Genomic DNA, 17,946 nt, shown 5'->3' on the forward strand with positions numbered 1-17,946 from the left:
TTGGTTTACTAGCTATTACATTCTAAAATCCGTAAATATTATTCTTCAGAAAAATGTTCATACAAAGAACTGTGATTAGAGAAAGAAATAATGATATTCAATTCTAAGCCTTAAAATTCCTCAGAACATCTTGTAAGTTTTATAAACTATTTTTCTTCAACACTTGTTTTGTTCTTCTGCAAGGATGGAAAAACTGTTCTGCTCAACAAAAATTCTAGGCTGTGGTTCTCAAAATTTTTTGCTCATGACCTACTTGTGAACTCAACATTATATCTTTGGCTTTCTCATAGATGTTATTAGTTGTAAAAAAAAAAAAATGGTATTTTATCTTTGCATTGTTTATTAATTGAAGCTAAATTATGAAAAACATAATCGTGCATTTGAAACAACTAGACAAAAATAATTATTTCTATGCAGATAAAAGAGCATATTTGTAAAAATTCTCTAATGTAAAAATTCTCTAATGCACATTTGTCTCTAAGACAAGGGTGCATAAGCTATAAATTTAATAAAAATTACTCCTCATAATAACTTAAAGGACCAAAGATTAACTTTAATAATGTGTACTTTATTTACAGAAAAGTCATAAAAACTTCTATTGTTGCATTATTCTGCTTTCTAGTTGTTAGTAAATATTTCAATGAGAATTGCTAATTGTTAGTGTTTCTGTGTGATTGTCTTGATCTTAAGTCTGAGTTGTTGGATATTACACAATACTATATTATTTTAATATTATATGTTCGTAGAGTACATATTTTTTCCATGCCTACTATCTCTGAAGACAACGTGGTGTTGCTTAACCATGCCATTATCTAATATCTAATCATTTAATACCCAGTATGAAACCAGTTGGTAAGATTGATTGAAATAGATCTATAATATTGTATACTTTCATATAATGATATCTACCAAATGTATTGGTAAGACAAAACATGCAATCGTTACCAAAATAGCAAAAATCTGTCCACAAAGGTCTATAATAGACTCCTTATGAATCGATCTCCTTGGTTATATATCAAAATTTAAATAAGAACTTTGACACTAATATCCATATATATTAAAGTTTATTACCTAGAATTTTGATATATACACACACACACACACACACACACACACACACACACACACACACACACACACATATGCTGTTGATATTAGTATATAGAGTGAAATACAAGGATCATGACAAGGTGTAGCAGTTATATTTTTAACTCCCAAATCTCCCAATTTTTACTAGGCCTATTGTGATCCACAGGGCTTTCATTTGAGAATCACTGGCTTAGATACTGATGTCGACATAGATAGCTTCATAAAGTTTTAGTGCAGCAACAATTTGATATAGAGCTTATTCTGAATGAAATATTCTCCCTGACCATCCATGTTCTCTCTTAGAAGTTTAAAATCTCTCAAGTCACCTCACATTGGAACCATGGAATCATTCTGCCCTTTCAGCTCTAGCTGCAACATTGAAATTCTATTAGGAACCATCACAACAACTACATTTCCATTAATAACAGTCCTGTACTTAGCATGAAATATTGTCCACATCTTTTTATCATAATTCTGGTATCAATACTTTGTCTCTCTAAGGATAAAACCCTTGAAGCATAGTGTTCTTCACAAATCCCTTATAACAAATGTATTGAACATTCAACTAGTTCGGTGTCTCCATGTACTTTACATCTATTCTTTTGTGTCAGGTTGGAAAATTGACCTTTTAGTTTACCTCCAAAACAAGAATGTTCTTAAAGAATTTAGCTTCCAGACCAGTGAATGCTAAAGCTGATTTTGTTTCCATCAAATAAGCAGCTGTTTATTATGTGTGAACCTTGAGAATATTTTTGCTGAAAGTTAAGAAAGGTTGTTTTCTTTTTTTTTTTCTTTTTTTTTTTTTTTTGTTATTTTAGTGTGTTTTTTTCTCCTGTCCTCCTGCCTTCCTTTTAGCCTTATAAATGCTCAGTTACTGTTTGATAACTTTGCTATTGTCAGATCAGACTGGAGTCTTCCCTGCTGATTCTTTATTTATCTCCATTTGTGTCCTCAATGCCAGCTGTGGTGAGTTAGGTCTATCAGATGTGTGTGTGTGTGAGTAAATATACATATACATACAGAATCAAACTTGTCCCTCAACATTTATGGAAAATGGTAAGGGGATAGGAAATATTTGTCATAACAATATTTGTGATATACTATGTGAACCATCTTTGAGATATGTTCCATGGCACTGTGTGAACCCTAAATAAAACTTGCAGTTGATACAATAGCCTAACACTTAGTTTGCTTGTTTAGGCCTGACGATGTCCTATCATCTTACAGTATTTTATACACACACACACACACACACACACACACACACACACACACACAAACACACACGTGTGTTTGTGTGTATACAAACATACATATATATATATATATATATATATATATATATATATATATACATACACACACATATATATGCACATATAAGTATACATATTAATACACTTACACACACACACATATGCACACTTGCATATACACACACACATTTTTCTCCTGTTTTTTATTTATCAATTTCTGTTACTTTCTATTTATATTTCATATCTATTTCCAATCACTGGAAACCTTCTCCATCACCATCTTTTGCTAAGAAAGTCTTAGAAGTTAAGTATATAGATACCCTCACCCCAACCTGTTATGTGTGTATGCATCCCATGTACTGTTTATGCTTATCTTTTGTGTGTAGAAATGAATTTTGTGAAAGTATTTGAGAATCATAAAAATTGTGTAATTGAAATTAAGTTTAATTCTGTGTGCAAATATATTTATATAATATATAGAATACAAAACTGATCAACTAATTTGCAAAAAAAAAAAAGAAAAACTGATCTGAAAAAAAGATAGACACAAATTAATTTACTACACTAAATTGTATTTGACCGTGAATATTAAATTCTCAAATGCAACCATTCAAAAATATTAATAAATATCAACAGAATATGAAGAGTGAATTAAGTAGTAATATTTTCAACATAAAATTATATTACATATTACTAACTACCATACCTGGTCTTACCTGAGTTTATTGATATTTGATACAAATATAATCTCATGAAATATATTTTGGATAAATTGCTTTAAAGAATTGACACATCCACACCTTCCAAAAGATGGTTCAAGTTGTCATGTTTCTTCATACTTATCCATTTTGTTATTGCAAAATATGTAGAAATTATGAAATTATGCCCATAAAAGATTATACACCTGTTGGAATTTTAAAAAAATCCACTTCTTGAAGCCTTTGTTACTATATTTCTTTTGAAACGTACTTCTTTTACGTCAACAAATTTTGAAATTATTGAAGAATTTAGTGAAATAACTTAATTGTTATTAAGCTGGTACTTGGAATATAGGTTAACTTGGAATTTTGATCTTCATCTTTTACTTATTTCAGTCATTAGACTGAGGTCATACTGGAGCAATGCCTTCAAGAATTTTGGTCACAAATTGAACCCAGTACTTTTTTTCCTTTTAAGCTTGATACTTATTCTATTGGTCTCTTTTGATACACTAAGCTACAGGGATGTAAACATACTAACACTGATTGTCAGACAATGATGGGACACACACACATACAAGTTTCTTTCAGTTTCTGTCTACCAAAGTTACTCACAAGGCTTTGATCAGATCAAGACTGTAGTAGAAGACACTTGCCCAAAGTGCCATGCAGTAGGAATGAACCCAGAACCATATTGTTTAGAAGTAAACTTCTTACCACGTAGCTGCAAATTATATATCTTAGAACTGGGAGTGATTTTGGGTAGGTTGGTATCAAAGGAGTTAATGTGCTGTATTCTGTAATTTCTACTGTAGTTCGCAGTACCTGACAGAAATATGCAATATCCTCTATTCACTCTCTCGGAATTGACTATAAAGGAATGGTATCTCACCTCTTGAATGAACTCTTCTTGTGAGGAGATTATGGTGGTCTGCTTGCATGTTGCAGCACCTCCATAGTGAACTCATTCAGAAGGCAATAGCACCATATCCTCCCCTGAGCTTGCATAAGTGGAGAGGTGGTCAGTTGAAGATGTGGCTTACAACAGTCAAAGCAGATGTGGAATTCGTTTCTGGCCCTTGAGTCTTTAGTGTTTGTTGCTGTGGGTGTGGGTTATCATATTATAATTCTGCTTGTTACTCAGTAAGTCATGTGTGTTATGCTCTGTAGGACAAGTATCACTAAAAATTGGTATTATTATTAAGGCAGCAACTGGTAGAATCATTACCATACCTGACAAAATGCCTAACAGGATTTATTCTGTCTTTACATTCTGAATTCAAATTCCACTGAAGTTGACTTTCCCTTTTATCATTTTAGGGTCAATATAGTCGACTTTCCACCTCCCCTAAAATTTCAGAACTTGTGCCTCTAGTAGAAGGAATTATCACGACGGTGAGCTGGCAGAATTGTTAGAACACTGGACAAAATTTTTTGCAGCATTTCTTCCAGTTTTATGTTCCGAGTTCAAATTCCACTGAAGTTGACTTTCCCTTTTATCCTTTTGATGGTTGATCAAATAAGTACCAGCTGGAGCTTTAGCCCCCTGCCCAACATATCAGGCCTATAGTAGAAAAGGATCATTATTATTATTGTTATTATCATTACTACTAGCAGAAATCTCACCCTCCAGGCAGTTTTCTGCTGGTTGTTATGATTTCAAAGAATTATTTCTCTGTATAGTTTTTATGCAAATTACTACATTTAGTAACCTCTACGAAAGACTTGACTTAATTTTAGAAAATGTGATATTGTCAAAGGAAATTTAGATTCAAAGTAATTTGATCAAACTATAAAAGGTAAGTCTGAAAGATTAGAGAAGGTTATTTTAACCAATGATGAAGTTTCAATCCTTATCAATCTTATTGCTTTTAAAATTCTTACTGTTTTGGAAAGTTCGGAGTATGTATGTGTATATGTTGGTATTTTCAAGACAGAAAAGTGATTTTTTAAAAATAATTATATGTATATTCTGAATGAATATGTAAAGTGTATAAGTTTTATCTATGATAATATATTGGCAAAAGTGACAGAATGCAATCAACTGCACAATTGAAACAAAAATCCAAATAGACATGTATGGGAGATAGGTGCATGCAGCTTATAGACCTCATGCATCAATATACTACTTGAAGAGTGCTTATCTACAATTAGCTAGCAAATTGTTTGGTGAGCTGGTGGAAAATGAAATGCATTAATAAATAGAAGATTGCTGAAAATAGACACTTTGTCTGAGAATTGGGGGGGAAAAATGAAAAATAAATTGTTTTTCAGAGTGATGAAAATCAGATGGTGAAGTTGCTATAGTGACAAGTTATTTATTCATTTATTTACTGAATTGTTGATCTCTCTCTCTCTCTCTTTCTCTCTCTCGTTTCCCCTTCTCTGTTTCACACTTATATTCATTTTAAAATCATTTTCATGTTTTTCCTTTTTTTCACCTATTCATTTCTATTCATGTGTCTAAGTGCTGTATCAAGTTTGGTTTGGCAGATTTCAGATTTTAAAAGTAAGCCTTACAAAATCTGCTTAGTAATATAAGAATGATTTATATATTATATAATTTTATATATATATATACACACATATATATATATATATTATTTTATATTGATGTATGTATATATACACACACATATACAATATAGATAGATAGATAGTTTTATTACTTCCTCTATTTTTCTAATCTATTGTATGAATTTTGTCATTGAATTTTATAGCATTTTATTTTCTCTATGTTAAAAGTTACATTATATTTTATGGAGAAATAATTTTATACAGGTGTTATTTGTTGTGGAGAAAATTACACTTTCAGAAAGATGTTTTCTAAAATAGTACTTTTTTTTTTATTTACGTATATTTATTTATAATAAATGAATAACTTTATATAGGTACAGCCATTGTTGTATGGCTTAGAAAATTTGCTTCACAACCGCATGAATCAGAGTTCAATTCCTCTATGATGCATCTTAGATGTCAGAAACTAAACCTTAAACTATGTGGTTGGGAAGCACACACATATAAGTGTGGAAACAAAATTTGCTTAAAGGATGCAAACCCAGGCCCAAAATTCTTTACAAACATGGTCAATTTTTTCAATCTTAATATAAAACAAACACTGTTATAATAATTGTTATTATTATTATTATGTTCTGAGTTCAAATTCTACCAAAGTTGACTTTGCCTCTTTTATCCTTTTGGGGTCTATAAATTAAGTACCAGTGAAACACCGAGGTCGATGTAATCAACTAGTCCCCTCCACCAAAATTTCAGGCCCTATGCCCACAGTAGAAAGGATCACTATTATTATTATTATTATTATTATTATTATTATTATTATTATTATTATTATCATTATCATTATATTTGCACATCAATCGAATCAGATAAATCCAATAATGGAAAAGAAGTGTCTTAAATCAGTCTAAAAATGTTTATGTTCATTCATTTTGGCATAAAAGATTTTCAGGAGGATGTTCAAAATGTTTTTATTGCTTTGGTTTGCCATTTGCTATTGTAGAAGACAAGGCACCATTCACTGAAACTGAACAGGAAACCACATGGTTGCAAAACAAGTTTCTTAACTACACAGCCATGCCTGCAGAAAAGTAAGATAAATAGTGGCATTGCTATGATTGATTAAAACCTTTATTGGCGGTGCTTCTTCCTTATTGCTGTCTAATAACTTTAAACTGGTAAAAGATCACACATACATACGTAAACATGTTCTTTTCCTGGCTTTAGTCATTTGACTATAAATATACAAGGGAACATTCAATCATATCAACTCCAGTTGATTTGATACTTATTTTGGTACTTATTTTATGAATCTCAGAGAGAGATGAAAGGCAAAGTCAACAGTGCCAGCAAGAATTGAATGTGTTTCAACACTAATAGTACACACTGTAAAAAAAAAAAGAAATAAAAAAAAGATTTATTTTCAAAATTTTTAATTTTACCAAAGCAGTGAGGAAGACTATTAATTAGAGCACTACTTTTCTTAGGGATGAGGATTGAAAAGTGGGTAGACAAATTGCCATGACAAATGAAATTAAGACCTTTGTAACTCTTTAGCATTCAAATTCTGTCAAATGTAATGCTTATTTATTCACATTGTTTTTGAATTAATCATGCATTGTGCATTATCTTGTAGCTTTGAGATTCCAATGGTTTGATTCTTTATTTTTAGAATGACATCATAGGGTAGGTGTGAGAATATTTGGGCCAAATATGACCAGTTTAAATGCTAAAGGGTTAAACTTGTCCAGCACCATTGTGGAGAAACTTATAGGGATTTAGATTCTATTTTGTATTCTCCTTAACTGGAGCTGGGGAGGCAAAAATGCATTACCGTTGGGTGGTAGGGGACTTGGTATTTGGCAGTTTGAAAACTGCTGAATTAGGGGGTATTTTATTTAAATAAATGAATTAGCATTGAAAAAAATGTCAACAAAATTTAAATTAAAACAAGAAACCATACCATATCATACATTGCACAAATTTTAAATTGAAATATGAATATTCATAATTAAAGGAGATTTAAAATACATAAAGAATATACGAGTAACTGCGTGTAAATAAACAGATAAAAAAAAATATCAAGAAAATACATTTCCATCACATATTAATATAATTAATGTAAAAATATTTCTCTAATGAGAAAATAAAATATTTCAATTAGTTAGTTAATGTACCGAAAAAAAAAAAAAAAAAATATATATATATATATATATATATATAAAAACCCAGAAAATTTAAGATCAACTCTGCTATTTTTATTCTTTTATTTATTATGTTTACTGGGTTAGTTATAGGACTGTAGTATGCTTAGAGTTGATTATTTAAGTTAATTATGTTAATATTTTTCAGACATAACTGTTGCTATGACAAATTTTAAAATATATATCTATCAATTGTATTAATAAAACCTAAAAGTAATTGTGGAAATTCCACAGTTGTTTTGAATACTGTAAGATGGAATAATATATTTTTCTGGAACCTTTGATTCTTGAGCTGGTGTAAAAAGTCCACATTAGTAGTATCTAAAAGCTATGTTTTTACATCTACTTTGTGACTTGTTTATTATTTTTCACTTTATATCATCAAGAAGTAAGCAATCTTAACTATGGAATAAAATCAAAAACATTATCCATATTATTATTATTCTGCAATTGTACGATGGTAAAGCTTTAGCAAATTTTGTGTGGTTATTTGGAAAAAAAAACTATATGTTCTATCTGCCTGTATTTCTATCACTACCTAAATGCCTATCTATATTATCTACCTAGCTTGCCCATCCATTCATCTATCTTCTATCCATCAATGTATCTATCTTTGTGGATAGATAGATACTTTGACAGTAAAATGATAAAGAAACATCTTGCAATAAAACTTAGAACAACAACGAAATTTTTATTGCCTGTCACACTATCCTATTATACTACATTTAAAAATCATGTGACTGCTTTGCATTCCTTTTAATACATAGTGCTCATTTTTAACTATTCTTTCCCACCTTTTAACTATTTCTTTCCCTCTCTTTTTCGTTAACTATTTAACCATATAACATGATAACGATCCCTTTCTCTTAACTTTCACCACTAACACTCTTCTCTCTTTCTGCCTCTTGCTTCAACTAACCACATCACATTTGGCCACAGCATATTTATATATAGATAATTATTAATTCAATATAAGAAGACAGCTGTACCTTAACAGTAATATAACCAGTCAGATTGTTTGAGTGTAGAGACAAGGAACTAGAGGTCACATGGTGCTAAATAAATATGTAGAGAAATGGACATTTCTTCGTATTGAAGCAGATTTGGTAGGCAGAAACTTAAAGAAGCTGGTCATGTGTGTTTGTGTCTGTGTTTTCCCTTATCATTGCTTGACAACCAGTGTTGGTATGTTTATGACCCCCATAACTTAGCAGTTCAGCAAAAGCGATCAATACATTAAGCACCAGGCCTAGAAAAAATAAGTACTAAAGTTGATTCATTTGAGTAAAATCCCTCAAGGCACTACCCCAGCATGGCTACAGTCTAATGACTGAAACAATTAAAAGATAAAATATATATCTCACAGCAGAAGACATTCAAAAACCCTTAAATCAACAACAGTGGTTAGATTTTCGCATCAAAGGACAATAATAAGGAATTAAGTAATATAAGAAAGATTATACAGATTTATAGAGCTCAGATCATAAAATCATCATCATCATTTTATATTAGCTTTCCATGCTGGCATGGGTTGGACAGGTTAGCACAGTTCAAGTTAGTTCCCATTTGCAAACTATTGCTTCCAATGACTAGATGCTCACATGTCATCTAGAATTTTTCATGCAAATCTCTGGAAGATGTACTCTTTTCTGATCCAAACAGTTTCATTCGGCTTTCATTTATTTTGTTATTTAGAATTTAAAAGATTATACAATTGTGCAACTTCCTATCACTTTCTTTTTCATTTTTATAAGATTTACTTTTGTTTCACTCTGCCACAACCACCATTAATTATCATAGGTCTCTCATGAGCTCTAGGACTCATAAGGCCAAGATCTTAAACTGTTTTTTTTTGTCATATAAGTGGCTGAGATTACAACATTCCCCTCTGGTTGGGATACCAATGCACCACAAAGTCGATATCCCCATCATTGCTGGAATTCATTTACAGCTAAGTAGACTGGTGCAATGTGAAATGAAGTGTTTTCTTCAAGAGCACAACACACTACCCAATCCAGGGATTGAAACCATGAGCTAACAATTGTGAATGCAACACCCTAATCACTAGGCTATGTTCCTTCACATCATTATCATAACTATAACATATTTTTCATGCTGGCTTATATAGTGTGAGCCCAACACACCATATATGTCACTCACGTATGTGTCATTCCCCTGTCACTTCATTTGTGGTCCTGGACACCTTCAGACCTGTCCTCACTATTTTTCCATGTTGCTTCAGTGACATTTCTCTGCTATAGCTTCATTTTATTTTCATCATGTCTCTTTTTTACCTCATGCATTTCTTGTCCATTTGCATCAGGAACAGTCATCTTTTTTTGTCTTCAGGCATACAACTTTTCTATTTAAACAGAATTAGTTATTAGAATCTATACTTAAATGTGTACTTTGTCACTGTACATTAGAGATTTTTTTTTTACAGGATTCCAAAAGTACAGTATAAGAAGGATATTTATCATATACCAAGTTGTTGTTTTTTACATGAGTAAAATAATATTTGATGGAACTAGCACAACAAATTACTGTTTGTACTATAAACTGGAATCCAATAATTTGGTAGGAATATATATATACACACATATGAAATGTGTGTGCTATGTTTATATGTATATGTGTGTATACCATGACACATCGCTATACATGCAGCCACACACATATACGCTTCTTCACAAATACATGCACACACCTATACAAATACTTAGGTATATCTGGTTTCCATCTGTTTTCAACCTTGTGTGTGTTCTGCACCTATATTTTTCTAATCAAAAATATTTTCTTGTGAAGCAGTGTCCCAAATTATGTTGAGGAAATCAAATTAATGATACCAGCATGGGTTTGGTGATTTTGTTTTGCTAGTATCGTTCACATCTTAAATAGAAGATTATTTCATTTTTTTCTTTCTTCTGCTTATCTATTTATCTTTGGTTTTCTCTCCAGTATAATATTTCCTTTCATTCTTCTTCCTATCTAGGTGTGGTTGGCACTCATCGATTTTGTAGTTCCCGTGATATGGGCGAACAATGTCAAGACATTTGGTATGCCGATCATGAGCGTATGTACAGATCCTGCGTATTCACTTGTTCTGGTGACGCCTGTAATGCCACAGAAAGACTTTCAACAAAATGGTACCATATATCTGCAGGAATGATTTTGAGTCTTGCCTGTATTCTTTTCACTTCAAATTTACATTAGTGTCTGTGAACATTTTTTCTTTTTTTTATAACAGTGCATATTTGAACTCTTCTATTGATTTCATATTACCATAAATGAAGAGGTAAAAATGTATTTTAGTATATCAATTTCCGATATACTATTGTCTCTTTTTGTAAATGTAAAGATAAAGTGTGAGCATATAATAACATCAATAAATGATTTAGAGACACCTATGTAATGCAAAAAGCATTAAGAGAGATTTCATATATATATATTTTGTATAGTTTGTTATATATGTCTTCTTTTTCTTTAACAATACATATGTTTTATACTTTGCTTTCTTCATTAGAATCATTTCAGAGAAGCAGTTCATATCAAATATTAAATGATAATTAATCAAGTCAATTTGTAGACTGTTTTGCTACTTTCAAAGATGGTAGTGAAACCTTCCAAAATACTTCATAGTTTCTATGTTAATACATGAGCAAGACTGAATATTGTGTGTGTGTGTATGAGACATAATAATTCCAATGATCTGGATCAGTGTTTCCCAAACCTTCTCTCGGGAACCCTTGAAATACATTCTTTATCTGAGGGAACCCCTACATATGATTAGTATTAATCTTTATTAATGTTTTTTTTTTCCTCTTTCATAAAGTAAAATTTCATAGGAGATTAAGCAAATTATAAAACTGTTTTTGATAGATTTTGCACTGTGAAACCTACCAGTTGTCACAAAAATATTAGAAATTCCATTTTAATCAAATGCTTGGTTAGAATCCCTTAAAAATTCCTTATTATGAGGTTATTTTCCTCATCAAGTTACCTTACACCTCACAGCTGCCAGAATTTTCCTGTTTTAGGGAATAATCTTATATGTCCATATAATAATACTACAAACAAGAAGTAAAATTAAATGTAAAAATGATTCAGAAATATATTTGATTACTATTAGCCATTTATTATCACCATTTCTGATGGAACCCCAAGAAACTTCTCACAGAACCCCTAGTATTCTCTCATGGAACCCTAAGGCTCCTAAGTACCCTAGTTGGGAAACAATGATTTTAATCAATGAATAATGCTCTATTACATCTGTCTATGAATCAAGGACTTCCATTTTTGCTAAACCTTTGTAAATTACATCAACACATGTTATGTATGCTTGTGTTTGCATTTTGAATATTAAAATGTTATAATGTAGGAAATCGTATACTATGACTATTTTTTATAGAGTGAGATATGTGGCCAACAAAACAAATATATTAATGCATTCACATATTTGCCTTAATATTGCACCAAAATATGGTGTTAGTTGAATGTTCTTTTTCTCAAGTTGTTTATATCCCATTTTTTATTATCATTACAATTATCAATACTCTGATTGTGGATAAAAATTGTCTTGGAAAGTTTGTGTAAATCTTCATTGTATTTCTTTGATTGATCTTAAGTCTTAGGGTTTTATAGAACTTGAGCATTTCTTTTGCATAATTTTTGTTAATTTTCTTGCAAGTTCTATGACATTTTTCTTCACATGTACTCAACCCTCTCTCTTCCTCTCTCTCCACACACACACACACACACACATATATGTATGTGTGTATATATATATATATATATATATATATATATATATATATATAGTTGTTTGGTAGGTGACTTGGTGGAAGATTATGTACTGAATTCTGAAACAGTTACGTTGTGTAAGAGTCACTTTAACCTTAAAGATCACACAGGATCTATTATATCCTCACTTTAATTATTTCTCAGTTGCACAGCTTATTACAACATATTAAAAAATTTCATCACAATTCTGCAGCCTGGTATCTGACTTCATTAAGATGTAGTGGAACTATGATAGTTTTATAATTGACTGTGCTATCAAGAATTAAATGAAAGCAAATTTTGTGTGTTCTTAAATGATTAAGTAAACTGTTCTACAATGTAATTGTTATACACAAACACATGCACACACACACACACATCCACGTGCGTGTGAACACACATACATGCACAGTACTATATATTTGGAAAAAATGAATAGAAATGGCTTTTCTGATGCACTTTCCACTTTAATAATTAGATGTTAATAACTTATAAACATATAATTATTAAAGTGGAAAAATTATCAGAAAAGTCATTTCTATACATACATATATATATATATATATATATATATATATATATATACACACACACACACACACACACACACACACACACACACACACACACACACACACACACACACATATATGCTGCTCGATGTCCATGGTACCTCTGCCACTCATCTGCTCAGAATAACTGGGCAAATGGTTTCTATGTGCCTCTCCCAGGAACTCAATCCAATATTTTCTACAAAGTTTTGTACCAAGCCATGGGTTTGGGTTTCAGTAGTCCTCCCCTGAAGCTTTGGTTTATTGTGCTTCTAATTTTTTTTTATGTCATTACAAAATTAATGATTTGGTTAGGGTTTTAAACAATCATCTTACCCAATTAAAATCTGAATTTGTTTTGTCATTACATCTCTTCAAACAATGAAAGAAATAAACATTGTAGTGCCACATCAGACAAAATTTTTAGCGGCATTTCTTCCAGCATTATATTCTGTGTTCAAATGTCATCGGGGTCAACTTTGCTTTTCATTTATTTGGGATTGATAAAATAAGTACCAGGGGTCGATATAATTGACTAACTACACTCCCCAAAAATGCTTATTTTGTGCCAAAATTTGAGACTAATATCACTATTTTGATAAATGTCTGTGGTTAGAAATATGTGATTTATAAATGCAGCACTATTGTTACTTGCAACTCTATTAATATTTTTGATAGTGATAGGGTAGATGGGTAAAGACCCACTTCAGTCATGAATGACTATGAGATTGCACCTACAAAATAACCCACCTATGCACAAGTCTGGGCATGGTTGTTTATGGAAGGCTAGCAGTTGCCTATGCTTACCAGCTTCCCCTCTCCATACCACCAATGTTATCCAAGGGAAAGCCTGATACAGCTTGATGCTAGTGATGTACTTCATTTCTACAGCTGAGTGAACTGAAGCAACATGAACTAAAGTGTCTTGCTCAAGAACACAACACACACCCTGGTCCAGGAATCGAACTCATTAATTCATGATTGTGAGCCCGACACTCTAACCACTGAACCATGCACCTTGATAGTGATAGTATATGAATATAATGGGCTAAAGCTTAAATTTTGTTTTAATTACATAGAACCTAAGTACAAAAATTATAGGATTGTAAAATATCAAATTATGGTTAGTGTTATAATTATTATAATTATTAGATTTTATTGTATTTTAACCTTCATGGTATTTTAATTATTGTAATTATTATTAGGCTGATTAGTAGAATCATAAGAGCATTGGAGAAAGACTCTTGCTGCAGGATTTCTTCCTGCTGTTGATGTTCTAAGTTCAAATCCTGCTGAGGTTAACTTTTGCCTCTGTGGGTATCAGTAAAATACAATACAGTCAAGTATTAAGGTCAGCATATTTGATTATTCCCATTCCATAAATTTCAGACCTTGTTCCTATGTTAGAAACAATTATTATAATTATTATTGTTGTTTATGTTGTGGATGGCAGAATCGGTAGATCACCCATCAAAATCTTTCATGCAGTTTTTAGTTATTTCTAGAGTTAGAATAATGTTGAACTTGCTTAATCCCTTAATCATCCTTCTGGGGTTGATGTAATTGGTTATACACTTCTCCCAAAATTTTTCTCTTGTACCTCTGTAAAATATATTGGTTTAAGATTATTGTAATTATCAGTACATTAGCTGAAGTGTTTCCTTTAAACTTTGAAGATTACTTTTATATTACTTTAATAATTGTAAAACTATTTGCATTTTTTAGCCATAAAGCTATCAGTACAATGATTTCTACCATATGTATATGCATTTATATATATATATATATATATATATATATATATATATATATATATATATATATATATATATATATCATATATTTTCTCACTCACAAATGTACATAATATAACTACACGCTTATATATCAAATAGACTGCTTATAATTGTGAAAACATCTTTTGTATTTATATATATATATATATATATACATATTAATTCTTATATCAATTCTTTTCATTATATACGTACATACAAATATATATGTATGTTTTACAATATAATATTGTAAAATTGTATCTTTAAAAAAAAAATTTTATTCTATATAATATTGTATCTGAAACCAAAACAAACTGAACATCTTCAAGACATTCCAAACTGTATATAAGTAATGAAACAATTAATCCCAAAAGTTAAAAGGGATTTATATATATAAAAAGTGCTAATATGTTATTTTTGGTACTTAAATGCATAAAATAAAAATGTTTTCCTGTAAAAAAAAATAAATAAAAATTATTCTTTTAGAAATTTGGTTCTTTCTTTCACTTCTAAATTTCATTGTTTTATGTGTTTGTCTTTTTATGTTAAATTCTGATTGAAAATTCAAAACTTAGCATTTTTTGTTTCCTTTTGACTATGTGTCTGTAAGAACTAAAAAAGAATATGTGTAGTATTCGAAAGTAGAATAAAACAGATTTAGCTTATCTTTTTATTAAAATATCATAAATTACATAATTTTTACATATGTTTCACTAATGAATAATAGTATGCTGTGCAGTAATCATAATGTAAATGATTACAGAATTGCATTGAAACACAAGATCTTCAGAAGAAAAGTAGTAATTTAATCCATAGTTATTTAACAGCCTTGGTTGGTTGGCAGTACTAAATGAAAACTATTATATAATGTATATATGATCATCATTTTGAATCTGCTGTATGTCACTGTAGTCCAGAGATGTCTTATGTGGGGCATCTATTATCTAACAAGGCATTGAAAGGTTCTGGATTGGATCCTTAGACAATCAGAAAAACTGCACTGCAGTATTTTTTCCAGTTCTTTACATTTTGAATTCATTCAATTGGTTGGTTGGCAGAAACTTAAAAATGCACCTGTAACTTACTTTAAAATGTCTCAAGCAGATTCAGTAAATGGCAAAAAAAGGCTTGGGAATGTCAAGGGAACAGGTCTGGCTCAGCAGGTGGTCCCAGTGTATCACAGACTGGACCCGGTCGTCATCCTGCCACTGTGGTCAAACAATCTTCAAGAAAAAGTAAAAATACACATCCTTTGAATTTTGGTTGTTGGAATGTGTGCACACTTCTTGATGATAATTTCAACAATAGGCCAGAAAGAGGTACTGCACTTATTGCATGTGAGCTCAAGAAATATTTCCTTGATATAGTTGCCCTCTCTGAAACTCGTCTCTCTGGTGAGGTTCAAGTAAATGAACCTACTTATGGATATAGTCTTTTTGGAGAGGCTTACCTAAGGGTCAGCATAGAGAATCTGGTATTGGGTTTGCTCTCAAGAATACATTAGTATCCTCCATTGCAGAGCTTCCAAGTGGTGTATCTGAACGGATCATGTCATGCTGTATTAAACTGACAAAAGGTAGGTTTCTTACTGTTGTCAGTATTTATGCACCAACAATGTCCCATTCTGGGGAAACTGTAGGACAGTTTTATGATGATCTGGCACGATTATTGATGAAAGTATCAATTTCTAACAAGCTGGTCATATTGAGAGATTTCAATGCAAGAGTTAGAAAGGACTATGTTTCATAGCCTGTTTTAGGTCAACATGGGATTGGAAAATGCAATAAAATTGGAGTAGTTCTTTTGATGTTTTGTACTGAGAATAATCTAGTTGTTACCAACACAGTTTAAGCAGAAAAATAAATATAAATCCGCCTGGATGCACACAGAATGAAACAGCCCTCCCTTCTTTCAAAAAGAAGGCACTTGTGTGCTATCTTTATAGAGGACTAGAATTACAGCTAAATCTGTCCTACTCTCAATAACATGTTGGACATAGTCAAAGCCACTGAATGAGCAGCAGAACCCAACTTATTTGCATCACGAAGAAAGTTTTTTTGCGGATCAGGCGCAGAAGAAAACATAAAGTGCATAATATATAATTTGATTATTACATACATAATGCAAAAACACCCAGAAGACTGCGATAGTCATAAAAAGAGATTTTAAAATTTATTCTTTGTGTGGCATTCGGTACCAAATGACCCACGCTCGGGTACTGGTCCGCGGCTAGCTGGTTGGGGATCTCCGGTACATTGGAAAGTCTTGGCATTCTCCTTACATTTTGGATAAGTCCTGTTGACAATCCAACTGTACCTGCAAAGCTTATTTCGAACTGGTTGCATTTCAACACCAAGAACTTCTGAAAACTGCCTATAATCCTTAACCTGACTATTCCATAGAAAGATTGGATTTATTGGAATATATTGGCTACAGAATGAAGATTGTGTTGTGCAATTCTTAATTGTAGGCTACAGATGATTTCATTTCGTCGACAATACACACTAGATTCAGTCTATTTTGAGAATAATTGTTTGAATCACCAAGGGAACAATGAATCGCTGAAGGACTGCAAGAATACTAAAGATTCATCACATCTCTAGGGTCGTTGAACAATCGATTCTATCATACAAATTTATCAAAGTAATCAACTCCTTTTGTATCACTATGTTTTATTTCTTGTATACAGCTACGATCCAGAGATAATTATCTGTATTATGCGATGTTTATATCCCATTTTCAAATCTTAACTGTTTGAGCATAAATTCATCTTATTGCTGTTTCTTTTCTCGTCATAAATAATTTCGCAAATTATACTAGAAAGAATTAACATCAGCAATCAATGAATGAAAAGAAGGACAAAATTGGCAGGTACTGCTTGACAGCAGACTAAACGCATTACAGTATTTAGTTTTGTTCCTGTGTATTCTGAATTGAAATCCTACCCTAATTGACTTTGTTTTACAGGCATATGAGGGTACTGTTAAAACAGACACTGGTATTAAAGAGAGGGATCAGATCAATTAACTGCCGCACCTTACTCCCATCAAAATAGCTACTTCCCTTCATAAAAG

The 17,946-nt window shown here is 31.4% G+C and overlaps 1 protein-coding gene across 1 annotated transcript in view; it reads left to right on the forward strand.

The window, feature by feature from the left end:
• LOC106870646 (UPAR/Ly6 domain-containing protein bou) overlaps window positions 1-15,361 on the forward strand; it is a 57,593-nt gene extending 42,232 nt beyond the window's left edge. Inside the window, exon 3 of the mRNA XM_014916789.3 lies at window positions 10,757-15,361. Coding sequence (XP_014772275.1) covers window positions 10,757-10,977 — 221 coding nt within the window. The 3' untranslated portion in view covers window positions 10,978-15,361. The remainder of the gene's footprint in view (window positions 1-10,756) is intronic.
• The last annotated feature ends 2,585 nt before the right edge of the window (window positions 15,362-17,946 follow it).

This window comes from Octopus bimaculoides, chromosome 2 (assembly GCF_046866305.1).
Source record: "Octopus bimaculoides isolate indiv1 chromosome 2, ASM4686630v1, whole genome shotgun sequence".
NCBI classification, from domain to species: domain Eukaryota; kingdom Metazoa; phylum Mollusca; class Cephalopoda; order Octopoda; family Octopodidae; genus Octopus; species Octopus bimaculoides.